This window comes from Phacochoerus africanus, chromosome 8, assembly GCF_016906955.1.
Source record: "Phacochoerus africanus isolate WHEZ1 chromosome 8, ROS_Pafr_v1, whole genome shotgun sequence".
Taxonomy (NCBI): Eukaryota; Metazoa; Chordata; class Mammalia; order Artiodactyla; family Suidae; genus Phacochoerus; species Phacochoerus africanus.
The window spans coordinates 7599886-7627534 of record NC_062551.1 but is presented as its reverse complement, the minus strand read 5'-3'; the positions used below and the strand labels follow the sequence as shown (position 1 = coordinate 7627534).

At 46.6% G+C, this 27649-nt stretch overlaps 1 protein-coding gene across 1 annotated transcript; it reads left to right on the top strand.

Moving 5' to 3' along the window:
• Positions 1–37: 37 nt before the first annotated feature.
• Positions 38–10927, top strand: DYNLRB2 (dynein light chain roadblock-type 2). The gene is made up of 4 exons (XM_047791068.1): positions 38–120; positions 3395–3470; positions 9566–9733; positions 10675–10927. The coding sequence occupies exons 1-4, from the start codon at positions 118–120 to the stop codon at positions 10716–10718; spliced, it is 291 nt and encodes a 96-aa protein (XP_047647024.1). The 5' UTR covers positions 38–117; the 3' UTR covers positions 10719–10927.
• The last annotated feature ends 16722 nt before the right edge of the window (positions 10928–27649 follow it).

The following is a 27649-nucleotide window of genomic DNA, read 5'->3' as shown; positions in this document are numbered from 1 at the left end:
CACCAACACTTCCGGGAGGTCACTTCCTCCCCGGTCTCCTAGCAACGACTTGGAAGCGTTGTTGACATCTTCGCTGCCTTAGCGCTAGATTGAGCCCAGAGTTTCGCCGCCCGAGCGATGGTAAATCCGGGGTCTCCGTCCCCGACCCGCCGCTCTAAGGGCGAGGGGTTTCGCTGCCCGGCTCCCGGGACCGATCCCGGCCCGGCGGGTCCCGGCACCGCGCTGGGCTGGGGGTTCCTCAAGCTTCTTGGAGGGGCGACGCGGAGACCCTGGAGGGAATAAAAGCTACCATGGAAGAGGGGGAAGAATATATCTAGATGGGAAAGCTGTCTTGGGGCATATATATCTAAGGTGGGGGGTGGTTCTTGCGGTAGTAATTGGGGATGGAGGATATCGTAAAGAGGAAGAGAGATACGGAGGGGATGAAAGATCCTGAGGGGGATGGGAAATCTCCTTAAGAGCGAGGAAATTTCGAAAAGGGGAGGGGCGCCAAAGAGAGGAGAAAAATCTCCCTGAGAGGAAAGAAAGAGATGGGACTGGGAACGCAAGGAAATGGAGAGAAGGGAGAAGGAGGAAGTATTGAGGGGGGGGGGGGGAAGGAGGAGGTCCCTTTGTGGCTCACTGGTTAACAAACCCGACTAGAATCCATGAGAACGCAGGTTCCATCCCTGGTCTCGCTCAGTGGATTAAGGATCCGGCATTGCCGTGAGCTGCGATTCACAACAGCCAAGACATGGAAACAACCTAAATGTCCATCGACAGATGAATGGATAAAGAAACTGGTTCAGTGGAATATGACTCGGCCATAAAAAGAATGAAATAATGCCATTTGCAGCAATGTGGATGATCATATTAAGGGAAGCACGTCAGAAAGAGAAAGACAAATACCATATGCTATCACTTATATCTGGAATCTGGAACGCAGGTTCCATCCCTGGCCTCGCTCAGTGGATTAAGGATCCGGCATTGCCGTGAGCTGTAGGTCGCAGACTCCGCTCGGATCTAGCGTTGCTGTGGCTGTGGTGCAGGCCAGCAGCTGTAGCTCTGATTCGAACCACCCTATGTCACGGATGGGGCCCTAAAAAGCAAAAAAAAAAAAAAAAAAAAAAGAAAAAAGAAAAAAGAAAAAGAAATGGGAGGAGGATAAGAAAAGGAAAGTGGCGACTGAGGAAAGTTTGAAAAAGAGCAAAGTGAAAGCAAAAAGTTGTTGGTTTTTTAAGAAGGGAATGAAAAGGAGATTGGCCATGGGGATTAGGCGATTGTATTAAGAGGGCTCAGAAATCACGAAAGAAGAAAACACATGGGAAAAGAGGGAAATGCCAGGAAGAGCAGAGAAAAGTGTTCGGTTAGAAGTGAAACAGAAAAAGAAAAACGAGGGCTGTGGCTGAAAGGATCTGTGGCGTTGTCTTATAGACAAAATGGCAAAAATGTACTGTTAGTGCTCTCCTGTACCGCTATTATGCTTTAGTGTAATGCTTTCCAACGTGAGATACAAACATTAGCTGCAAATACCAAAAAAACAGAGTGAATCGTATCAGAGAAAGCCATTCCTCTTTCCTTTTTTCTTTTTTTTCCGCCTTTAGACTATAACCAGGAAAGTTTCTGACACTGTTATTTCGTTAATAGCACTGTCATTTCATATAATTTCGATTTTTCACCTGACGAGCAGACCTCAGGCTCAGAATTTTCATTGGTGTAGAATTTAATAATATGCTCTTTCTTTGCTTTGTTTTTATGGTTATTTCTGCCTATGACAAATGATACCAGATTTGCATTTGTGGTAGTGATGTATAGCTTCCTTTTAAAATGCATTTATTTAAGATTTTAGCAGTGAGATAATTTAAAGAACCTGCTGGGTAAATAATATAGATGTTATACATAATGGCAAAAATTGTAAGTCTAATACATGAATGCCTGAAATTCAGAAAACACCTGCTATAGTGGTCAAAAGAGGAAATCAGTGCTCCCACCCACATTAGGGGCAAAAGAAAACTGTCTTTTGACTAAAGCAACGAAAGGTATACCTGTACAATGTTAGAAAGAAAAATACATCATAAACCTTCATCACGAGACTGCAGAATACTGTTTGAATTCATAAAATCCAGTGATTAATCAATTAGAAAGATATGCAGGCTTGAAAAATTATGCTTGACTTTAGCATTTGTAGAAGGAAAGAAACTATGCATAAGGTACATAAAGTTGAGTTTAAAACCCAATGGTGGAATTCCAAAATAATCATTCATGGTTGAACATTTATCTTGCAGAGACCCAGGTTGTAGTTATCAAGAGAATCCTGGAATTTTAGAATGTATTGTTTTTACAGAACATCTTGAATTTAACCATCTGAACTCCCAATTAGGTGCCCGTTAGGACCGAGGATATGATTTCTCATTAAGTGATGCCTTTTTTAAAATGATTTTTATTTTTTCTGTTATAGTTGGTTTACAATCTTCTGTCAATTTTCTACTACACAGCAATGTGACCCAGTCACACACACACATATATACATGCCTGTTCTCTCATTATCACAAGTGCCTAGATAGAGTTCCCAGTGCTATACAGCAGAATCTCATTGCTTATCCATTCCAAATGCAATAGTTTGCATCTACTAACCCCAGATTCCCAGTCCATCCCACTCCCTCCCCCTCCCGACAGGCAACCACGAGTCTGTTCTTCAAGTCCATGAGTTTCTTTTCTGTGGAAAGTTTCATTTGTGCTGTAGATTAGATTCCAGATATAAGTGATAGCATATGGTATTTGTCTTTCTCTTTCTGACGTGCTTCCCTTAATATGATCATCCACATTGCTGCAAATGGCATTATTTCATTCTTTTTATGGCCGAGTCATATTCCACTGAACCAGTTTCTTTATCCATTCATCTGTCGATGGACATTTAGGTTGTTTCCATGTCTTGGCTGTTGTGAATTGTGCTGCAATGAACTAAGTGATGCTTTTAGACAGAGGGAGGCAGGGGTATAGCTCTAAACATTTTTTTTTTTTCAACCTGGAGTATAGAAAAGGAGTTTTTCGCAGGAACACAGATAGGCCAGTGAATGAGAGGTGACCAGCAGCAGATTTCTACCCAGTGTGGAGGATGTTCTTCCAGGATGCAGAGACAGATAAAAATGGAGTGAGGTCTGTGAGGCAGTAAGTTTTCTGTCTCAGCAAGCTTCAGGCCAAGATATTTGTCAGGGTTGTAAGTAGGAGGTCTTATAAAGGCTTGTATATGGGACTTGACAGTTTCAAAGCTCTCTTCCCAAAATCTGAGATTATATCATCCATTACCTTAGTTTAAGGAGACTGAGGGATAGGGCTCTTTCTAAACAGTGATCTCTTTAAGACGGGGGTCACCACAAAGACTCTTTTGGTTAATTGCCTTCCTGATCTCTTCCAGGCAGAGGTGGAGGAAACCCTAAAGAGGATCCAGAGCCATAAAGGGGTGATAGGAACGATGGTTGTAAATGCAGAAGGTAAATACTTCTCAAGTTGCCTCCTTGACACGCAGAACCCAGCCAAGAACCTGTTTGTTGTGCGAAGACTTACAACAGATGTCTTAGAATTTTAAACCAAAATTATATCCTTTGGGGGTTCCCACTATGGCACAGTGGGGTCAGCAGTGTCTCTGCGGTACCAGGATGCAGGACTGATCCCCAGCCTGGTACCGTGGGTTAAAGGATCCGGCATTGCTCCCGCTTTGGCATCGATGGCAACTGCAGCTGGGGTCTGATTCCTGGCCCAGGAACTTACACATGCCACAGGTGCAGCCAAAAAGAAAAAAAGCATTTACTTATCAAACATCTACTGAATATCTATTATGTGCCAAGGACTCTGCTAAGAGATAGGGAAGTCAATATTCATAAGATATGTACACAAATACCTATATATTCCTAAGAAATTATCCATATTGTCTAATTTTTAAAGCTTTAGTAACTCTTCTAACATGTCAGGAGTACCAGCAGTAAAACTGTTACATTGAAGATGGGAGGAGTACCATTGTCGGCAGCTTCCTTTCATTTCAACATTGTGAAAAGCCTAGAGTTACCATCGTCATTTTCAAGGCAATGATTCCTTTACCGTAGTTAATATAATCTTTGAGAATTAATTGTAATGCAATTTATAGTGTAGCCTTTGTGGTTACAGTGTAAGAAGGGCCAGTGTCTGTCAGCCTATGAAATCTGTCAACTTACACCAGGAACTTGCTTTCGATCCACAAACCATTCTAACAGTCCACAGAGCCTTGTCTCTGGCACATTGCTCCACGCTCAGCAATGGTGGCAACTTCTTAAAGGCTCGTTTCGTTGCATGCGTAAGGGCAAGAGGTGCCACAGATCCCAGAGTATTAGCTGAAATAAGAGTAGATGCTTCACACAATTCATGGCATAACCATGGAACTGATCCATTGCCAATTCACTGCTTGGCAACAGACTCACAGCCAATCATTATTATGGAGCAGCTCCATCAGTAAATATCTATTGAACCACTACCCACTGAAAGTCTGCTTAAACTCTGAACTTCCATCCCTTATCATTAAAAAAGGAAAATAAGCTACTTTACTGATGATTAAAGGAAATAATAATTGTCAAGTGCCTGGTGCAATACCCAGCACTTAACAGAAGTGTAATTAAATCGTTCTGAGAATGTGGGAATTTTTAATTTATTTGTACAGATAAGACATTTGATGTGTTTTACAAAATAATAAAATAAAATTAAAAATAACTCATTGTCAAAGGAATATAATAAATTCCCCCAGCTTGAGTGATCAGGAGGGAGAGGATTTAACATCAGCCTACAGGTAAATCAAAAGCTATGCCTCGGATATCCAGAAAGCAGCCCAGCCTGAGAGGTTGGTTCTGGCTGAATGGGTTTTACTCCCAGGCATTTGCATAAACTCTGCCACACCCCCTCAGATGGGTTATTTGCATCACTTCACAGAGGTGCTGTATTCCTTTCCTCTGGCTGCCTTAACAAAGCACCACACAACCCGGTGGCTTAAAAAGATTAGACACTTAGGAGTTCCCCGGTGGCCTGGAGGATAAGGACACGACGTCAACGTCGGTACTTCTCAGGTTACTCCTGTGGCTCAGATTCAATCCTTGGCCCAGGAACTCCTGCCTGTTGCTGGCACAACCAAAAAAATAAAACATAAGAAAACTGTAAAAAGATTAGACCTTTATTCCCTCTCGGTGCTGGAAGGCTGGATGTTGTTACGGTCAGCAGGTCCAGGCTCTCGTCAGAGGCTGCATAGGAGGGTCCTTCCCTGCTCCTCTCCCAGTTTCTGGTGATTCCCAGCAATCCTCGCACTGGCTTGTGGACAATTCACTCCAAGCTCTGCTTCCATCATCGTGCAGTGTCCTCCTCTCTGTGCTCTGTTTTCTAATCTTATAAGACTCCGTCATTGGACTGGGGCCCACACCAATCCATATGATGTCATTTTAACTCACTTCACCTTCAAAAACCCTGTTTCCAGATCAGGGTCTTTCCTCACGTTCTGAGGTTCAAGTCGAGCTTCAATTTTGGAGGGATCGCGGTTCCCCGACCCCAGGCGCGTTCACCTGTGACAGCCAGTACCCATGTATCGAGTGTGTTCCTTTGAAAGACTTAAAGGACATGATCCTGGCAAGATGCATGAGGTGTCTAAAAAATAACCATACGTCCTGATCTGAAATTCCACTCCTAGGAGTTCGAGGAGGGATGAAATAAAGATTGAGGTGCAAAGGGTATCACTGAGGCATCATATATAATAGCAATAAATAGACAAGTCAATCTGTCCCATTTTTAACTTAATTGCACAATATCCATTTGATGAACCATTACTCTATGTAAAATGTTGACGAATATTTAGAATCATGGGAAACTACTCACCAACATTATATGAAAAATAGCAGGAAACGATGTAGTGGCCAGCGTTTTCTAATCCCAAGTACAGCCAGGCAGACATAAACACTTAAACATGGAAGAAAAGGCAAGGATGTGTTACGGCGTTTCTCTCTGAGTGGTAGAATTAAAAATGACTTTTGCTTTATTTTCCTGACGTTTCTCAATTAACACTTATCTCATCCAAAGGCCACAAAACATTATTTTTAATATCCATTAACTTCTAATTAACCTCTACCAGGAGCTAGGACTCAGGGCACTTTTCTGAAAGCCAAATTAACCTTTTTTTCCCAAAAATATAAATGAGGGGCTTGTTTTTATGGCCAGATTATTAACAACCAGAGCGTATGACAAGGATATTCATTAATAGCCTATAGTATAAGTTGTGTGATCAGAATGAAATGAGATGCTCCATTTCAGCAGCCTACTCAATTTGAGATGAAAGTGCCATTTATTAGAGGGCAGCTTTGCAGCTCTCAGAAGTCCCATGATGTTTAACACTGAAAACATCTAACTAAGCTGGTGTTTATGTGTTCTTGTTCTCAACCAGTGGTTTTCGTCTACTAATTCTAGGCAGTTATTATTGAAACCTAGACTTCCTATTCATGGCCGAAAAATGGACTTACCTGTTTCGCCCAGTGCTGAGTGGTACAGGTTTTTGTTAGTATATCTTTGTCAACATTGGTTTCCCAATTATAAAACCGTTCACTGTTGACAATGATGCAGCCGTGATCACTGACTTAGATGAGTGATTGTGTATATCTGTTTCCCAGAAAGCCCTATCTGGCATACATTCTTAAGGATGTAAGCCTGATTTCTGTAAGCTCTTAATTTTAAATATTCTTGACATTTCTAACAATCCATCATTTGAAGTTCATTAGATTTTTCAGCCATCCGGCCAATTCCTTTTATTTTTTTGAATGTAATCTATCGATCAAAGTACAAATGTACAGTTCGAGAATACCGGCTTACTGGCATGGTAGTCATTCATATTTTAAAGTGGTGCCATAAATTCCAGGATAGCAAATTCATACTCTGTGTCCTTTTAGGAATTTATCCTGCACATACATACAAAGGTGACATGGCATCCACACAGACGTATTCTGCAGCCTTGTTTATAAAAGTCAAAGACTGGGGACAGCCCAGATGTCTGTGGGAAGATATGTTAGTTACAGGTATTACAAAGCATCCCTTCAGCCAGCAGTCACGTTACGCAGTCGTCAACGTGAATGGCCTAGCTTTATGCGGACTGAATGGACCACCTGCCCCAGTGTATTAAATTTCTTAAATTAAGGTAAAAGTAGAAAAAGTTACAGTTGAAGAAGACAAACACAAACATATTTGAATAGACATAGACTATCTTTGAAAAGACACAAAGGGAACTGGGAGCAGGGGTTACCTCTCAGAAGGGGAAGTAGGTAGATGTGATACCACGTGCTAAATTACTTCCTAATAAACTGTGTTTTAATTACAGCACATGGTACCAAGCAAGAACTCCATAAATATTTGTTGACTGATTTTTTTTCCAAGGGTCTACAGTGGATATAAAAGACTCAAGTGTGTACTTATTATTCAGAAAGGTTGGCTTCTTTTATTTATTAACTTGGATCATGAATAGACTAGCTAAGTAGGCCTGAGCATCTGATTCATAATCTTGTCATCTCCATTTTAAATAATTTATTCTGGTTGTATTTCTTTTTTTGACTCTGAGCAACGCAGACTTTATAGGTAAGTCACTATTCGGGATGCAGAATAAAACTGTGCATTACTCTTAAAAGTACTCTTAAAGGGTTGAGTGTTTACTACACTTCCGTTTCCTGTTGGTTAAAGACACATGCCTTGTGATGGTTCACCAGGTGTGAAAGAAAGAACTGACTTCTGGAGAATAAGTGACCAGTGAACTATAATACAAACTTAGCAAGTTAGATATAATCCCACCTTCTGTCCTGAATAGGTTCTGCTGTACGTATGATCCTCATCTTGTTTAGCAAGACCTATCCTGGAGATCATGGTTTTCTTAAAAAGCGCTGAAAAGCAATGGGGTCCTACTGTACAGCACAGGAAACGGTGCCCAGTCTCTTGGGGTAGACCTTGACGGAAGATGGGATGAGGAAAAGAATGGATACATCTGTATGATTACGTCACTGTGCTGTACAGCAGACATTGACACAACACTGTAAATCAACTATACTCTAATTAAAAAAAAAAAAAAAAAACCTAGCAGTTTTCGTTGTGGCTCATCAGCTTATGAACTCAACTAGGATCCATGAGGATGTGGGTTCGATATCTGGCCTCGTTCAGTGGGTTAAGGATCCAGCGTTGCCACGAGCTGTGGCAGCTCAGGTCCCACGCTGCTGTGGCTGTGCTGCAGGCCGGCAGCTGCAGCTCTGATTTGACCCCTAGCCTGGGAACTTCCATATGATGTGCATGCGGCCCTAAAAAGCAAAAACAAAACAAAAGAAAGAAAAGAAATGGGTCTATTTCAAAGTTGGAGTCGAGGCTTTCAAAGAGTTTCATGAAAATGGGTAGAATCCCAAGTTAAAAGTGTTCATCTTGTTTGCCATTCTCTGGAGCTCGATTCTCCATGGGAAAACCCGAGAGAGCCACGCTAGGCTTTCCAGTGGATGGGCTTTAATTCGGGAACCTGAGGAACTGGACAGGGATCCCACGTTCACCTTCATGTGTCCCCCTAAACTAAAGACGCATTTGCCAATCAAATCCCTGGAATTCCCTGGCTTATCTGGTGGTTCTCAAAATAACCCAAAGGCCGGCTCCGATTAGATCCAATGTAAGTGAAATACCTAGCCCAGCACCTGTTCCAATAATAAGCACTGAGTGACTTGAATGGAGCAGCTAGGTCTGAACTGACTTGGATTTCACTTGCATATTCTTCTGGCTAGATTCTTCCAGTTCAATTAATAGGTGCTGCTTTAAACTCATATAATCAAACAATAGAGCCCACAAGTAGCCACATTTAATCATGCTTGAACCTAGAATGAATGCCCTGCAAAAGCACACTGTCTTGGTTGCTCTATTTTCTAAGACAAAAATTAAGATTTGCGCAATACAGTATGAGGATGTGACAAAGAAGTTTTGAAAATCCCTTTTGATGGACCCTCTAGCATGTGCGGCGACACAGCTGCCTGTGTCTGGCCCTCAGGGAGACACCGGCACCATGTCATAGACCAAGCTTCTCAAAGGCGACTGGCCACAGACGGGAGGCTTGGGGGATGCACTTCTGACATGTGTCACCTTAGAAACCATCAACAACTTCCAAAAGGCTTGTGGACCAAAATGCTCACCGCACTGTTAGCTACAAAAACAAAAACACACTCCCTAGCAATCCAATAGGGCCTTGGTGATATTATGGTATGCCCATAAAACAGTGACGTGCACAGCCCCTGAAAATAACGTTGGTGGCACTGTCAACGAGGACAACACGTATGCTCTCGTTTATACCAAGAAAACACAAAGCAAGGGTCAAATTTGTAATTACAGTTTGATCCAATGACATTTTTAGATCCATGTAGGTTGGAAGGAAAAAAGTAAAAGCTGTTACCAGTGAGGATTACGAGGCAGCACGTTTTCTTCCTCTTTCGATTATCAGTATTTTCCAGTGTTTCTACACCCTACGTGTCCCGTTCATAATCAGAGAACATTTTTTTTAACCCCGACCGAAATCTCCTGCCAGGCATTCCCATCCGGACGACCCTGGACAACTCGACCACGGTCCAGTATGCGGGTCTTCTTCACCAGCTGACCGTGAAAGCCAAGAGCACCGTCCGAGACATCGACCCTCAGAACGACCTAACTTTCCTTAGGATCAGATCCAAGAAACATGAAATCATGGTAGCTCCAGGTAACCCGGCCGTTCCATCGCACGGTTAAAGCATCTGTCTACCTTACTGGCGAAAAGCTTGGACTCAGAGGATGGGAAGGGAGGGTTTTAACTTGCACGATGACCCGTGATGTTCTTTAGTCTTGCAATGAAGCTGTGTGACTCTGAAAATTCCAACCTAAAAGTTTTGTGAAATGCGTCAAGAGGTTGAATTTTGCCCACTTGCCTTTGGTGTGAGTAATCAAAAAATGGAGGCGGTGCGGGTCTCCTGTGACGTGGAATTAGCACACAGACACTCCGGAGAGTGGGAGAACCATCTCCAGTCTGGCGGGGCGAGGGGGAGGCAGAGGGCAGATCAAAGGTCTCTAAGGCCTTGGGAGTTCCCACTGTGGCTCAGAAGGTAACAAACCTATCTAGTGTCCATGAGGACGTGGGTTCAATCGCTGGCCTTGCTCAGTGGGTGAAGGATCTGGCATTGCCGTGAGCTGTGGTGTAGGTTGCAGAGTCGGCCTGGATCCCACGTTCCTTGAAGGAGGTACATTCACAGTGTTAGTGGAGATCAGTATAAAACACGACTCCTGATCCCTCAAGCTGGTCTGGAACAAACCTCTCTATAGCACATCTGTAAAATCAGAGCTATCCCTTAAATAAAGCTGCTCCGACACCTAGGTTCTCACCCACGCCCCACATCAGAATCACCTGGAGAGCTTTTTATAAAGATAAAAGTACTGATACCTAGGCCTCCCCCTTAGACCAATGAAGGCCGAATGTCTGGGACTGGGCCCCAGTTGATGGCATTTCTTGAAAGCTCCAGAGCTGATTCAGATGTGCAGCCAGGCTGGGAAACCTGGTCTCCATAAGCATCCAAGTAGGGTTTTGAAGAGAAAAGGAGATGAGCCCAAGTATTCATTTATTACCTTTGATTCTTAAGGTGGCTTAATTTTGCCCCTCTCTCTCCACAGATAAGGAGTATCTCCTGATTGTCATTCAGAATCCATGTGAATAGGCCTGCCATGGCCAGGCCAGGCCTGTCCTGTGATGCCAGGCTGGAGACGCTGCACTCCTGAATGACCACGAAGAGTGTATTGCAATCTAAATGCTCTTGTGGCTGTTCCTTTCTAGTTTCACATTTAAACTCTTCTACATGTCTCATTTAGACCCTTTTGAATGTACTGTAAATTTGTGATTTAGCTATGCAATAAATTCTGGTATGTATGTCCCTTTTTTAATACACAAAAATGAAGGATTCCAGTGAGAAGACAGCCTTGCTTGAGACCGTTGTTTAGTCTACAAGTAACTGCTATAGAAGCGTAATTTTGTCCATTGAACAAACATGCCAAGGAGACTCCGTGGAGCAGTGGGGTCTGTGGGGGAGGCAGGACGTCCCGACCTTCAAGGAGGGTTAAGTGCTTTCCCGGCTCCAACAAGGGCGGCAAGAAGATGGGAGCATGGTTCTCGGCTGGATCGACTCTGCCCCCTGCAAAACCCCTCAGGCTTGTCCTTCCATCACACCAGCCCAAGGGGACCCCTGGGAGCGGATCTTAAGCAAGGATGCACAGGACAGGGTGAAGGCTGCCTGGATAACTCCAGGGCAGCATGGGAGAGGGGGAGAGTTATTTTTACTAGATATTTCCAACATTCGGAAAAGGATGAAAATGAGAGAACAAGTAGAATCGATTTCTAAGACCCAAAGAGAATAGATGTTAATATTTTGTCGTATTTGCTTATATCTCCTTTTAACTGAGCATGTTATTTTGAGATAACTGAGGATTCATGTGACATTGTAAGAGATTCCATAGATCCTGTGTACCCTCCACCTAGGGTTTCCCCCAGGGCAGCATTTTTCAAAACTACAATACACAGAGTCCCCTGGTCGCCTAGGGGTTAAGGATCTGGCATTGCCGTGGCTGGGGTCACAGCTATGACCCCAGCAAGTTTGATCCCTGGCCTGGGAACTTCACATGCTACAGGTGTGACCAAAAACCACCACCACCACAAAACCCAAAAATTACCGTACAGCATCACTACCAGGAGATAGACACTGACTCGCCTTGATACAGAGCATCTCCGTCACCAGCAAGAGTTCCTCCTGGTGTCCTTTAGCAGCAAACTCCCCAACCCCTGGCTCCCACTCATCTGTCCTCCATGTCTGTAAATTTCATCCCAACAAGAAGGCGGTTGTACATTAGCCGTCTTGAGGCTGTGTTCCTCAAACGGTCCTTTCAGGGCTTCTCTGGGGTCAAACTTTCTTGTAATTGTACTATGGTGGTATCTGCCTTTACTACTTTTATTCTCTCCTGGGTACATGATGAAACATTTATCAAGGAGGCGGGGGGAGAAGGTTGCATAAAAAGGGATTCTTACAGTAGGTAGCCTTGGGCACTGACTTTTTTCACTCAGCATAATTCTGTTGAGATTCATCCAAAAAATTAAGAAAGAAATCAAGACATAAGATGAGCCCCTCGCCTCCTTCGTGCCTCAGTCCTCTCCTGAATCAGCGACTTCTTGTCAGGATGCACAAGGCACCTGCACAGAGGTCCCCAGGTGCTTCCACCTGAGTCCCCACAACTCCCCAGCAACAAGCCAAGATCGAGGAGCACCCAGGACAAGTTTAGTTCCAACACAGCCACACCCTGGGAGGCCACCACGGCCAAGCCAAGCAAGGCGGTCCAAGCAGAAAGGAAGGGCTGAGGCCGACCCTCGGGTGCAAGGGGTTTACCCTCCAAGTGGTGATGGGACAGGAGGTGGGGCTGAAGCCAAACAGCCAAGCCTACCCATGCAGCAGACGGCTGAGCCCCATGGCAGGTCTCACTGCCCCTGGAAAGTGGGACCCTCCCACACACACACCCTGAAAATGCTCCTCCAGCATCTGCAGTGCTGCTCCCGGCTGAGATCCGGGAGGGCCTTACCATGGCACTGAGGAGAGTGACCCAAGACACACACAGACCCGAGTTTCGGGAACATCCCCACGTTGGCAAGGTGGCTGGTGCCCTGGATTCACAAGAAGGATGCTGGCTCTGTCTCCAGAGAGAGCAGGACAGACGGGAAATGAGCTTAAACGACAGCAGAAGCGAGTTCTCCTTAAGAAGGGGGACGAATAAACACGCAAGAGAGAGATTGCAGGAGGGAGAACCTACATGACAGCACGGATTTGGCTGGCGAGCACCTCCCCACACTTTTTATTTAAAAAAACTTCAGAGTTGGAAAGAGGAGAGAATGAACATCCACATAAGTTCCACCCACATTCCCCAACTCTTTTAATATTTTACATTTACCTCTCACTCTCTGTAATTTTAGACATATAGATACAATATATTCATAGTCTCAATTTCCTACTTAAGATATTTATTATTGATACAGTAATATCATCTAATATAAAGCCATATTCAAATCTCCTCAGTGGTCCCAATAATGTCCTTCGTAGCTGAATTTTTTAAATCCAGGACTCAATCAAGGGTCACATATTGCATTTGGTTGATGTGTCGCTACTTTTTTAGCTGTTTTCAGAACCCCTTTGGCTGTTCTCCACCTCCAGCTGGTGAAGAATTTGCATTTGGTCTCCCTCTAGTCCCCAGTGCCACACGCTCCTCATCCCCCTGAGCCCCTCTTTTTTTTTTTGCTTTTTAGGGCCACTCCAAGGCATATGGAAATTCTCAGGCTGGGGTCAAATCGGAGCTGCAGCTACTGGCCTACACCACAGTTACAGCAATGTGGGATCCAAGCCGAGTCTGCGACCTACACCACAGCTCACAGCAAAGCTGGAAACCTAACCCACTGACTGAGGCCAGGTATCCAACCCACAACCTCATGGTTGCTAGTCGGATTCATTTCCGCTGAGCCATGATGGGAACTCTGCCCTTGAGCCCCTCTTGATTGGACCCAGAGGCAGCCTGCCCATGTAGGCTTGCTCACCGGTGAGTGCTCCCCGTTCCTTCTGCACCATGACTCAGAGACCAGACATCTCACCACGGGCCAACCTCATCCTTCAGCCCAGTGAGGTCTGGGTACCATAACACCCACTTGCCCGGGGACAGTTTCCCCACGACAGTTTCCAACAGAAACAAGTCCTGTTAGAATCCAAACAGCAAGGAAAGGCACTATTGAGGGAGACAATCATGATAGCATCTCTTTGACGCTTTGGTTTTACAGGTGAGGATTTTACCTGCGCCAGGTGTCCGAGGTCTTTGAGGAATCAAGAATGTGGCTTTGTATTGAACTGGCCATGCCTTTGGAATTGGTGCTTATGAAATTATCACGGGGCTCATGTTCTTGTGAGGCCCCCTCCATAGCCTCCCCCAAAACTGTTTTGAGGAGGTAGAGATTAGCTCACTGCTATAAAAGGTACCAGAGGTGCTATTTGATTCCCATACCTAAACCTGTCATCCCCCCATAGTTCCCCAGCCCACCCAGAGCTCATCAGCAGATACACGGCTGAGTGGTAAAGCCACTTCCTTCCTCCTGACCCAGCCAGAAATTTCAAGCCCCATTTGAGCTGTGGCAGTGGGAAAGCTCTGGTAGGAGCAGGTGACACTGTTTTAAGGGCTAGGGCTCTGTGTGGGCTCTTCTGTGGCAGGAGATCCTTCCATCCAACCGCACAGGGAATTCTGCTGTGGTCCTGCCTGCACCTCTGCATCCGGAGGAAACTGCAACCCTTTGCTGGAGACAGAGACTGTGGTACAGAACTTGCCAAAGCCAATCCCAACAGAGGAGGATGTGGTCTTGGGGCATCTAAGTCTACCCTTCTCTGCCTTCCTGAGCACAGACACGCACGTTTCCCTTGGATTTCCAACAGCATGGTGAATTAGCCCTTACTTAAAAAAATTAAAAGGCGCCTGGATCTACAGACTAAAGATCCACACCCATTCAAAGCCACTGATAAAGTTTGCATTTCCTATGGCAAATACAAGCCTGGACTCACTGGTGCCTCCCCTCAGTCCAGATGCCTATAAATTTTACCTGAACCAAAGGAGAGCTATTTGCAGAATCTCTGGAGAAACATATCCCAACCACCTATATCAGTGAGAATGAATCTGGAAAGACCAGCTCAATAAAAGAGCTGAAATGCATTTACACAGCACTAGCTTTACGAGCTCCCAAATCTTCATCCCTGAGTAGCAGGACCATCTCAGAAGAGGATGGGCAGGAGCCTGTCCAAATCTCCAGCAGGTGCCTACCTCTCCAAGCCACTTTTTTTTGGCCACGCCCACAGCATGCAGAACATCCCCGGCCAGGGATCAAACCTGTGCCTCTGAAGCAACCCAAGCCGCTGCAGTATCCTTAACCTGCTGGGCCACACCAAAGCTCCTTGAAGCCACTTCTACTGGATACGTTCTGGCTTTTGAGCTAGATCGCCTCTTCAAAAGCAAAAATCACCATCAACTAAGACTTAGATTTTCTGCTCCTCTTGCCCCGCTTGGTCTTTGATAGTTTACGACTGCCCCCCAACATGTCTTTGACTTGGAGGGAATAGCCTTACTCTTCCAAATTCAGAAAATATGTAATATATATGCTCTTGAATGGGAAACTATAGCACGTTTTGGTGAACTGGCCATAGGAATACTCATTCAATCAATCCATATTTGGTCTTGTATCCCCTGTTTTTTGAAAAAAGTAGATCACGTTTACGTCCATAAACAGAGCTTTCATTTCTGACCAGGAGCCTTACAAATGATAAGCTGATATTTCAAATCCCAGGAATCATGGGGCTAGCGGGCTCCCTTTCTATGAAGCCATCTCTAAAAATGGAAACTCAGGCAATTCCAGGGAAGTCTGCAGTATTTTTAGGATCTGGACTATCCAAGGTTAGCAACCCATTTCTGTATATTTCTTAGGCAAGATTTGGCACAGAGGGTTGAGTTAGCCCTGAGCCCAGCCGTTCCTGGACACACAGGAAAGAAGATTGAACCCTCTTCCTTCCTCCCGGGTTCTGACTCTGGGAAAGCTCCATGCTTCTTCCCTTCACCACACAGGATCTCAGGACCCCCCTCTCTCGATGGCTTCAACCTTGAACAATTCCTGCTGCATGCAGGAACGATGTTTAAAATTCTCCTTGTCAGCTTTAAATACAGCACGAGAGGTCAATATCGTGCCTTTGGAAGATCATGAGACCTACAGTCGGACCCTACTACTTACTTATGAGCAGGATCCCCAGTTTCTCCAAACCTCCGTTTACTCGCCTACAACGGGGAAGAATTTCCAGTCACAGTGGCCTTGCCTTCTGAACTATGTACAGCGCAGCACAGATGCCAATTACCACCATTAACAACAGCAATAACAGCAAAGTAAGCCAGCTACCAGAATACAAGTTATTATAACACGCCTCACTGGGGCATCTTCTAATCTTCACTCACACACAAAAATGGATTTAGGGAGTTCCTGTGGTGGCACACCAGGTGAAGGATTTGATACAGCATCGTGTCTGTGGCGGCACAGGTTTGACCCCCAGCCTGGTGCTATGGGTGAAGGATCCACTGTTGCTGCAGCTGTGGCATCAGTCCCAACTGTGGCTCAGATTTCGTCCCTGGCCTGAGAACTTCCATATGCCATGGGTGCAGCAGGAAAAAAAAAAAAAAGAGTTGTAATCCTGCTGGGTACATATTTTGTCTAATTCCTTTACTTAAAACTTTCCCCCCAATTTTTTTCTTTGCTGTTTTTAGGGCCACACTCCACGGGATATGCAAGTTCCCAGGCTAGGGGTCGAATGCTAGCTGGGTGCATTATTGCTGAGCCACAGCGGGAACTCCTGATTTTTCGTAATATCTACATGCAGCTCCATACAAGCTTGTCAGTGGTGACCTGCCCAGATGAGGCCAGTGAGAGATGCTTCCTTGGTATTTAGATTTGGAAGAAAGTCAGAGAGGAAGGTCCCGTGTGGCTGGTCCTGCGGACAAAAACACAGATGTTGGGGTGGCCATTGTTTTGCAAGGGGGGAAGCAGAGGAAGCCAGGAAGGAATGCAGCAGCCGTGTCTGCTAACCAGAGCCAGAGTGTGGCGTTCATGGTGTGGCTTCCATGCCACCTTCCAGGTCCTCGGCTGCACTTTCACTCTTGGGTTTATGAGACACCTCTAAAGTCCTCCAGTAAATGTTCCTCTTCTGTGAACAATAGCAGAGTGGGTTTCATCTGCTGCCTGAAACCAAGAAAGTCCTCACCTAACACTTTGGGGCTATATGTGAGTCCGCCGTAGCTGCTTGAGTCAGACACAGTCAAGGAGCCCGGTGGCCCCCTAGGAAGTGTGCATTAATCAGAGGCCCTGAACAGATGGGCTGTGGCCTCCTGCTCCCTTGCTTCAAAACATGCCCCATGGCTTTAGTCAGACAGGAGGAAAGGCCACTGCTGAGGCTGCCGGAGGCAGAGCTCCAGGCGGGAGTGTGGCACTGAGATGTCCCTTTCACGGGGGAGCAGACTCTCTAGGTCAGTTCCACCTGGACAGTGGCCTCCGCCTCTGTCACTGGCTGGAAAGAAAATGAGCCACCTGGACCCTGGGTGGATGTATTCCCAAAGCACCACTGCAGGTGGCTTGGGGCCAGCCATAAGAGAAACAAAGGGAATAAAGAAGAATGATAGAGACTCACCTGACAACCACGGTCCCCCTGTCCCCAGGAGGCAGTGTGTGCCAAAGCAGGCACGCTGTTTTGCAGCTGGACAGGTCTGCTTTGACTCCCAGCTCTGCTGTCAATAGCAATACTAATACCAAGAGTAATTGCTATTTATGTTACTAGTTTTAAAAGAAGAGAAAGAAAAAGAGGAGGAGGTGGTGAAGAGAGGAAAAGAACAGCAGCAGCAGCTGAAATTTTTGGATGACTTACTATGTGACAGGCACATTGGATTTTTCACAACCACCACAACTTACAGACAAGAACACTATGTCTCAGAGGAGTGTCACAGCTCGTCCAAGGTCAATCAAGCTTTTAAATGTCACAGGAGGTACCCAAACCCCAGCACTTGACTTTGGGCACACACTCTTAACCACTCCCTTTCGTTGCTGACTCATCAGATACATAGCAAAGGAAATGAACTTCTCTGAGCCTTAGAATCCTTACCTGTAAAATACGGGCCATCACTCCTACACCGTGGCTTGTTGGGAGACAATAAGAAACTACATAAAGCCCCTGACACTTGGTACATGTTCAACAAAGGGTAGCTGCTGTCAGCAGCGGCAGCATCACAGGTACTACCTGGAGAACCAGTAAGTGCTGGGAGACGACCATCATAGCAACGACATTATCATCCTAAGTAGGATCAAGGTCACAATGTTGACATGTGACAATATTCCATAGGGCTCATCAGGCAGAGTAGTTAACTCTTAATCCTTCCATCAAACTCCTCTAATGCCCATCAGTCAACCATCCATCACGGTCTAAAGGACGTCAGACCACCACTCCACTCACAGGATGTCATCAGATCAGGAATTTCTCATAGGACCTATCTCCCCATCAAGAACGTACCTACTGTTCTGTTGTTCACCCAGCCTGGGTTGTATCCCCCTTCCACTGTGTCTACCCATAAAACACGTTAGTACTTTGTTTAATTCCCCTCCCATTCCATCCACACTTGTAACCCGTTTGAACCATTCCTTCCTTCCCGTTCCCCACCCTGCCTACACATATAACCAGCTTTTCTATTTAGTCTGGATTGATGGACCAATTCAGTCCATCAGACGGATTTTCTGGTCTGTATGAACTGGCTGCATTGACTCAATAAATTCAATACAAGAAGTTGTGCATGTGGCAGTCTGTTAGGCTTAAGGACACAGCGTCTTATTCTGATTCCCACTCCCGTGCCTGGCAGAAAATCTGGCACCGGATGGGTACTCAGAGTCTGTGGGGTAAATAGTCAACCTCTCTATTCCCCCCAGACCCTGTTCTAGAAACACTGTTCCCTGGATCATGGGACTGGTCACAAAGGGGTCCACCAAGTTCATGAGCGCCTTTGAGATAGCAATTGTTCCATCCTCTAAAAATACAAGACATGACTCGGACCAACTGGAAGCTTTAAACTTCTCAGTTGAGATGGCAAAGTGAATCAAGGTAAGCCATCAATTCTCGTGGGCCTCCTTCTGCATCTGCTCCTGTATAACCCTCTTCTTCTTGAATGGCCCCCAGGAAATACTGGGGCCTCCCCATCAATGACAGGAAAGCAGAGGGCCCAGCTTCTCAGAGGAGGTTCCAGCACTCACAGCTGCATCCCTCACAGAGCGTGGATGGGAGGCCTGTGTTGGCAAGTCCCAGACCTCTAGGGAATGGGCTGGCGCCAGCATCGTCAGATAACAGTGCCCCCAACGGTGCGGTCAGCCAGAACCTCTGTCCAACGTGAACTTTAATTTGTTTGCAAACTCTGAACATTTCGGCTGGGCGTTTGATCATATCTCAGGGAAGGAGAGGGAAAAGCACGCCTCTAGTGTCTGCAGGAGAAAAACAAGAAAAACCGCACAACACCATCCGTGACGGCAGCAGGAAGGGAAAGAGGATACGATCTGAACGTGTTTACCTGTTCTTGCCCAGCCAGTAATTTCCAGAAGATGCAAGCCAAGGTGAATGACCACTTCATGAAAATGCAAATGAATAAAAAACACTGGCTCCATCTGAGAATGGAAAGGAAAGAAGGTGTGCTTCTTAATCAGGGAACCACGAACGAGGTGGTACCCTATGCTGCCAGCGTTTAACCCGTGGTCACTTTATGCCAGGCACACTCCATCCAGGAGCAGCCATGGGTGGTAACGTCATCCACGTGTCCAAAGAGCTCCTGGTGCAGAAGGGAGGTAGGTGGGCCAAGAATATGTTTTCAACATAGTGAGATAATGGCGACCAAAGAAGGACGTGTGAGAGCCGGTGCAAACGCCACACCCATAAAGGACTGATAACGGCTCGCTGTTTAAAGAAAGGGGCATGCAAGCAAACACACCTGAGCGGGAGGTTAAAGGCAGAAGAGGAGTTTATAACGCTCACAGGATGGCAAGAGCAATCCCGGACGAAGGAAGCGGCAAGTGAAGCATAATCCCAACTTGCTTTAGGAAGAGCAGCCTTCGAATACACAGAGCAGTGAGCAAAGCCACCAGCTCTCCATGAAGCAGGGTGGCACTTCTTCCTCCCCTGTTCTTCCCTCCCTCTGGCCTCGCTTACACCTGACAGTCCTTCAAGCCCCCCCACCTCCCAGACCTGCTGAGACAGCACCTGCGTTTAGCAAGGTGCCCAGGGATCCACACTTCCATTCAAGTTGGAGAAACGCTCCTCCTGGACCCGGAAATCCACCTTTCCTGCAACAGGTGCCCAAGGAGAGGGGTGATGACTCAGGGTTGAGGACACGGCCGCTCTCCTCTTGTCACTTCTTGAAATCGTCCTCCATTGCCGAGCCCTGGCCACCCACCTGAAGCCGCTGTTGATAGGAACAGCTAAGGAGAGAAACCAAAGGATGCCCGAAGGTGATCAACCAGGCCCCGGTCCTGACGGAACGACAGAGGAAGGAGATGCCCTGGAAAACCCATCAGGCTCTACTCAGTGCCGCAAACCCTCATGGAGCCCCGGCCTGTGCTCCGGGTTCTTTACGATGTGACCTTACTGACCCCAAAATAACCCCACCTGGTGGGGACTTTATGAATCCCTATCTTCCTGATGACGAAAATGACCTTCACACGAAGGGAGTATCTTGCCCCGAGTCACACGGGGGGCTCGACCCAAAGCCCCTTGAAGTCAGAAGCCAGGTCGTATTTACCATCTGCCCTCACCCCCTGCATCGTTCAGAGTCTGCATTTCGCCTACACTCGGCGTAGAAAGCTGAGATGCAGAATAAATGAATCGCGTGTGGGATAGTTCACGTCATCCTTTAAAATGTGTGCACACGGGGGGACACGTTTTAAAGAAATGAGGGCAACTTATCACCGGATCCTCCACATCCAAATCCATAGGTCACCTGAGCTCTCTTTCAGACCTGTTCCTTCCTAGCACCTTCTAGAACACGGGTGCCCGATTTGGGGTTGCCGTTTCTGTATCGGCCGCCGTCAGCACTGCAAACAGTCCGTTCTATGCTCCAGATTAGATGAATCAGCTCCAGCACAACCAGGAACCCCGTCACAGGTCTTTGAAAACACACACACGTGGAAAGATTTGGAAAAACACACACCTGGACCTTAACGACGGTGATTTCTGAGTGCGTGGGATTCAGCTTGATTTTATTTTCTCCTTTTGGCCCTTCTTTATCTTCTTTTCACCTTTCTGCAACTTAAGTTTGTACTGAAGTATGATAGGGAACCAAAAGGCACACCAAACCAAAACACGCAGTTCGATGAACTTTTCCCAAGCTGGACACACCGGTGTAACCAGCACCCGAAGCAAGGAACTAAATGTCTGTCCCCGAGAAGTACCCTTTGGGCTTGCCATGGGTCTCTAATCCCCACCCCCATCCCCAAGGGTCACCGAGAACCTGGCTTTTGTCACCAGAGATTATTAGTTTTTTCTCTTGTGTACTTTGGATAAGTGGGATTTTTTGTGTGCAGCTTCTTTCAGCCGTTAGCACACTGGAGAAATTCATCTGTATTTTTTTCTCATTGTTCTCATTGTCTCATTCATTGTTTCCTAAGTAAAGAAAACGTTACTTAAATATTTTTTCTTTGGTGGCAGGGAGGCGTCTACACAGAAGGAAGTGTGGGGCCAGGTCTCTCCTTGCAGGAAGCCGGTCCATGAAACCGGGGCCGGCATATCTCAGAGACATGGCAGAAAGAGATGAGAGAGGCCCATGCTTCCAGCCCCTGGTTCCCAGACGCCCACGGGTCCCCCATCCCAGTGTATCAGAAAGAACATACACTTTGAAAGCATAGGTTCTCATCCAGACTTGGCCACTGACTTCTCCAGGGAGTGGCTTTGGTTTTGGTTTTGGTTTTTTTGTCTTTTTTAGGGCCTCACCCATGGGATATGGAAGTTCCCAGGCTAGGGAATGACTCGGACCTGTAGTTGCCAGCCTACGCCACAGCCACAGCAATGCAGGATTCAAGCTGTGTCTGCGACCTACACCACAGCTCATGGCAATGCTGGATCCTTAACCCACTGAGCAAGGCCAGGGATCAAACCTGAGTTCTCAGGGGTACTAGTCAGGTTCGTTACCCCCGAGCCATGATGGAACTCTCAGGGTGTGTCTGAGCCTCAGTAAAACTGATCTTGATTGCGCCCTGGAGCAGGCGTGCGGCTTCCACTCCCATCCCCTGTGTTCCCTCTACCATTACCAGGTGCTGCCTTTGGAGTTTCTGCATCCACCTGCCCTTAGGGTACGGGAGTCACCTTGTAAGCACATGGGAAGAACCATCAGGGGACATCAGCCAGTGGGTGCCGGGGGGTCGGGGAATGGAATCCAGCTCCCGTGCACCCAAGAGAGGCATAATTTACTGCCTAGGGGCTCCTGCGAAAGCAGACCGCATCTTCCCTCCAGGCGTCTGGGCCTGAGGTGGCACCTTTGCTGGGCTCCTTCCCCTTCCCATACCCCACCCCCCCCCACCCCCCCACCCCCCCCACCCCCCGGGCTGGTTTCCCCAGAGAGCTCTTCCGGAACTAGTTCCATGCACAGGACTCCCCCTGCAGGGTGCATTTCTAAGGAACTTGCTCGAAGACAAGCGTTGTGGATGGCTGTGTGTAAACCACCCACCCAGCACTGGGAGGTACGTGCACATGTTAAATCTCTTCCGGTGTCACTGGCAAAGACCTCCAATTGAAAAATCTGCAGGGTGACAAGGAACCACAAACGTCCTGGACGCCCGGGCTTCTGAATGACCTTGACTCACTTCCACCTCTCCTTGAAGAGTATTACAGCAGCTTCTGGATGAAATGACCAGGGACAGCAGAACCCCCCACCCCCACCCCCCACCCCCCGCCCATAACTCCAGCATTATTGCGCTACAATCAGCACACCCATCTCCAGTGGCGAGAGGATATTAAAACCACCGGCTGCGCTGAGCTTCCCAGATCGGAGGCCAGATATCCTATCGGCTGCTCTGAGATGCATTTGCCCCCCTGGACCCTGCCCTGGCTGGCAGGGAGGAAGGCTCAGTTACGGGGCGATGGGGGGCCCCCCTGCCTGTTAGCCGCCATCCTTCCTTTGAAGGGGGCTTCTTGCACTATAAGCTAAGACGTGCAAAAAGATATTAAAAAGCGGGCATGCATGGAATTATCCTCTCTCTTAAAAAGGAAATTCATTGCTTTTGAATAACCCATGACATTGATCTGGATTCTAAGAGCAGGCTTTGCTGTATTCCCCTCAACAGGAAGGGAGCCTGGGGGCCTCATACCGACAAGGAGCACTTGTTTAATATTAATAGTTGCCCTTTAGGTGCCAGGCACTACTTTCAGTGGTTAACAGTCTTTGAAGGAGATCCACTGAGCTTTGATTTACAGGCGAGGCAACGGAGATTCGAAGAAGGTGGATGGCGGATCCCGCCCCGCGTGGCTGGTGGTGACGTGCTGAGGCTCACACCCAGCTCTGTCTGCCCCTAGGGCTGGATTCTCAGCCCAGTTATCACCCAGGATTTGGGTTCAGATTGATGGTCTAGTTCCTTAGAGCTGCTGTAACAAAATACCACAAACCGGGTGACAAAGACAACGGAAAGTGTCCCCTCACCGCTCTGGAAGCTAAAGCCCTTCCTCGCCTCTTCCCAGCTTCTGCTGGTGGCTGGCAGTCTTTGGAGTTCTGTGCTCCGCAGCTGCACCACCGCAGCCTCTGGCTCTGTCAGCACATGGCCCTCCTCCCCGTGGGGGTCTTTCTTCTCATCTTCTTCTAAGGACACCAGTCACACCAGGTGAAGGGCCCACCCTTCTCCAGTAGGACCTCATCTTAAGGAACTACATCTGCAGTGACCCGAATAAGGTCACATCCTTAGGTGCTGAGGGGTTAGTACTTCAGTGTCTCTTTCAGGGGGGACAAAATTCAACCCATACCAGAGGACAAGCAGCCAGAAACTGAGATTCTAAACGAGGACAATCAGAAAGGGGGGAGGGACCCCAGATGGAGACTTAATGCTTTTGACCCTGAGTCCCCATCTCCATCTTTATCCACCTGCTACTAAGGTGATGGGCCCAGAGGAAGAAGCCAGCTCTCCACTGTACTGATGTGGGAATAAGAAAGAACACAGGGGAAGGGAGATTCCATCTCTAAAACATGGCACCCTTCAAACTGGGGAAAAAAAACCTTGATAAACCTGTTCAGTGTTCTGGGGAAAAAAAACCTTGATAAACCTGTTCAGGTTAAGATTCTACTCTTATCAAACAATTCTCGTTAGAATGAGACAGGGCTCTCAGTTGCAAGCATGGAAACAAACTCTAGATGATTTTAGCTGAAAGGGAATCTATTGTGTTTTAGTTTTTATTTTTTGGCTGTGTCTGTTGCATGCAGAAGTCCATGGGCCAGGGGTTGAACCCACACCCAGCAGCAACAACACCGCATCCTTAACCCACTATGCCAGCAGGGACCTGCAGGAATCTACTTTAAAGATGGAGTGGAGCTCGCACAGAGCTGGGGGGGGGCACAGGGCGTGGCTAAGACAGTGGCTGGGAACAAGGGAGTCTGATAGCTAGAACCACAATTAGAATCAGAGCCAGCCCAGTGAGGACGCTGGTGCCATTGAACACAGCCCCACAGCCACACACCTGTTGTCACAGCTGCCCACAATGCCCACCTTAGACATTACTGCTGAGGCCACCACAGCTACCAGCAAAGATTTTCCACTGCCCCTGACTTGGGGGCCACCAGCAGCAGATTTTTAAAAATTAATTAATTAACTATTTATTTTTATTTCCCCATAACCAGGACACGGAAACAACCCATGTCCATCGACAGATGACTGGATTAGGAAGATTATGGTATATATACACAATGGAATACTACTCAGCCATAAAAAAGAATGAAATAATGCCATTTGCAGCAACATGGATGGAACTAGAGACTCTCATACTGAGTGAAGTGAGTCAAAAAGAGAAAGACAAATACCATATGATATCACTTATATCTGGAATCTAATATATGGCACAAATGAACATTTCCACAGATTTTAAATCATTGGTTGAACCCCATATGGCTGGGATCTAGCTGCAAGTGAGTCTGGAAAAGCACTACCTCACTGTTTTAGCCTAAATAGAAAGGGAGAGACAGCCTCCTACAATAACCCATCCACTAAGGAATTCTACAAATAGGGGAAGGAAGTTCACATGTTGGGCAAATAATAAAAAAGAGCTGTTAGGGAAGATCAAACCTGCTTACTCAGGAGCAAAGGTAAGACGGGGATATCAGGAAGTAGGTTAGGGATTTCCGTGGGCTGCAGATAGGGGAAGCAAAGAGAGGCTGCTGTGGGTGCAGGGTTTCTTTTCGAGGTGAGGAGAACATTCTGGAATTAGCGGTGAAAGTGGCAAAACAACCATACACTTTAAAAGGGCGACTTTTATGCTCTATGAACCATAGCTCAGTGGAAAAAATGAAGTCTCAGAGAAGGATCCAGGCTGCTCCTATTTGCAGGAAAAAAAGGACTCAGAATCACAGAAAAATAATAAGCTGAGTATTGGCAGGTGTATATGGGGGGAGGTGTGGCCTCTCCTTTTTCCATGATGATGACACATCTTGATAGACACATGTCGGTCTCAGGGAATGGAGCAGAGTGACCCTAATGTGTCAGGGGTCCCAAACACCTTATTTTCCTCTTGGAAAATATTCCACGTCCCTGCTCATTGGGTTACAATGAAGACACATATTCCTGCGCTTTCTGCTCAGAATCACACACATATAAAGTGCACTGATGATGTGGTTCACCTTCAAAGGGACACATTTTTTAATGAACTCACTGGGGGAGAAGGTGACAGAGAGTGAGGGTAGGGGTTATAGCACACATGCCCGCAAAGAACTAAATAAATAGATGAGCCAGGCTCAGCCCACCGAATCCTCCTGCCCTCCCCTGGTTCTGCCAGGGGACATTATTATCTCCCATTTGCAGATGAGAAAAATGAGCCACAGGGAACCTAGAAGACTGGTATCTAGGTTGTCTGACTTCAAAGCCCTCGGCATATGTAGATGGGATATAATGTTCCATGACAGTAAGAAAGTTTGGGGGTTGGGGGGGAGGAAGAGAAGTAGGGGCAGAGGAAGAGTTACAGGAGACAGCAAATGACTTTTAAGAACAAGGGTGGTTCACGTTCAATTTTTAACTCTTTGGGGTGTACCTCCCCAAAGCCTCTGCCAAGTCTAAGGCAGAGGCACAGGTTTTGACTTTTGACTCAGTGGGGACTTTAATGGAAGGGCTGGTTGATTGGTCGATAAAAGAAGATGTTTCCCCGGGCACAGTGGAAATGAATCTGACTAGGAACCATAAGGTTGCAGGTTCGATCCCTGGCCTCGCTCAGTGGGTTATGGATCCGGCATTGCCATGAGCACTGGTGTAGGTTACAGATGCGGCTCGGATCCCTCGTTGCTGTGGCTGTGGCGTAGGCTGGCAGCTGTAGCTCCAATTCAACCCCTAGCCTGGGAACCGCCATGTGCCGTGGGTGTGGCCCTAAAAAAACAACAACAAAAAAAAAAGAAAAAGAAAATGTTTCTCATTTGGATCCATGCTGGCAGAAATGAAGCAACAGAGATGAGCTTTAGAGATGGGAATTTCCTAACAGAAGCCAGAAGTCTGATCTAAATTTGAACTTGAGGATGTACAACTGTCTTAGAATTGACAGGCACTGCAAATCATCATAACTTGATCTACGGGGGCAGGAGGACCCCCTTTGTTACGAGGCTCCCACACTTCTAATCTCCCCCATTAGACTCGGAGCCCTTTCTGGGCAGGCTTAAGATCTGTTTTGCCTTTGTAGTACTGCTGACGAGCACATGGTGGGGACTCAGTACATGTTTGTTGAATGAATAGATTCAGGGATGAGGCCTCACATCAACAGATGACTAAATCAGTCAGAAGTTATATTTGCCTACAAGTAAAGAATCTAATTTCAGTGTTAAAATGGATAAGAAGTCTGAAGGTGAGCAGTTAAAGTCTGGATGTCACAAGGCCATAAGCATGCCTCTGTTGGCCCGCTGCTTCATCTGTATCATCCATCTTCATGGTCTCAATATGGCTGCTGTACTCCAGACATCACACCCATACTGAGAGGAAGAAAAGGGGAGCCGCCAGTGGTTTTCTCTGAGCCAGGTTCCAAGTGAGAAGGGAAGCCCTTTTCCAGGAACTTCTGCCTATTTCACTCATCAGAACTGGCTACAGGAGGTGCTGGGAATTTAAGAAGAGCACAAGAGAATTAAATCAATAGATGAGTAGAAAATAACAGGAGTTCCTGCTGTGACTCAGTGGTAATGAGCCCAACTAGTATCCGGGAGTATGTGGGTTTGATCCCTGGCCCTGCTCAGGGGGTTAAGGATCCAGCACTGGCCTGAGCTGTGGCATATTTACAGATGCAGCTCGTATGTGGCATTGCCATGCCTGTGACACAGGCCGGCAGCTGCAGCTCCAATTCATCCTTCCATATGCCATGGATGTGGCCCTAAAAAGAAAAAAAGAAATAACAAGTGCTAGAGAGGATGTGGTGAGAAGGGAACCCTCCTACACTGCTGGTGGGAATATAAATTGGAACAACCACTATGGAAAACAATATGGAGGTTCCTCAGAAAACCAAATATAGGACTCCCATATGATCTGGCACTCCCACTCCTGGGCATTTATCGAGATAGAACTTTCATTCAAAAGGATACATGTACCCCTATGTTCACTGCAGCACTCGTCACAAAAGCCAAGACATGGAAACAATCTAAATGTCCATTGGCAGATGAATGGATGAAGAAGATGTGGTACATATACACAATGGAATACTACTCAGCCGTTAAGAGGAACAAAATAATGCCATATGCAGAAGCATGGATGCCACTAGAGATTCTCATACTACGTGAAGTAAGTCAGAAAGAGAAAGGCACATACCATCATATC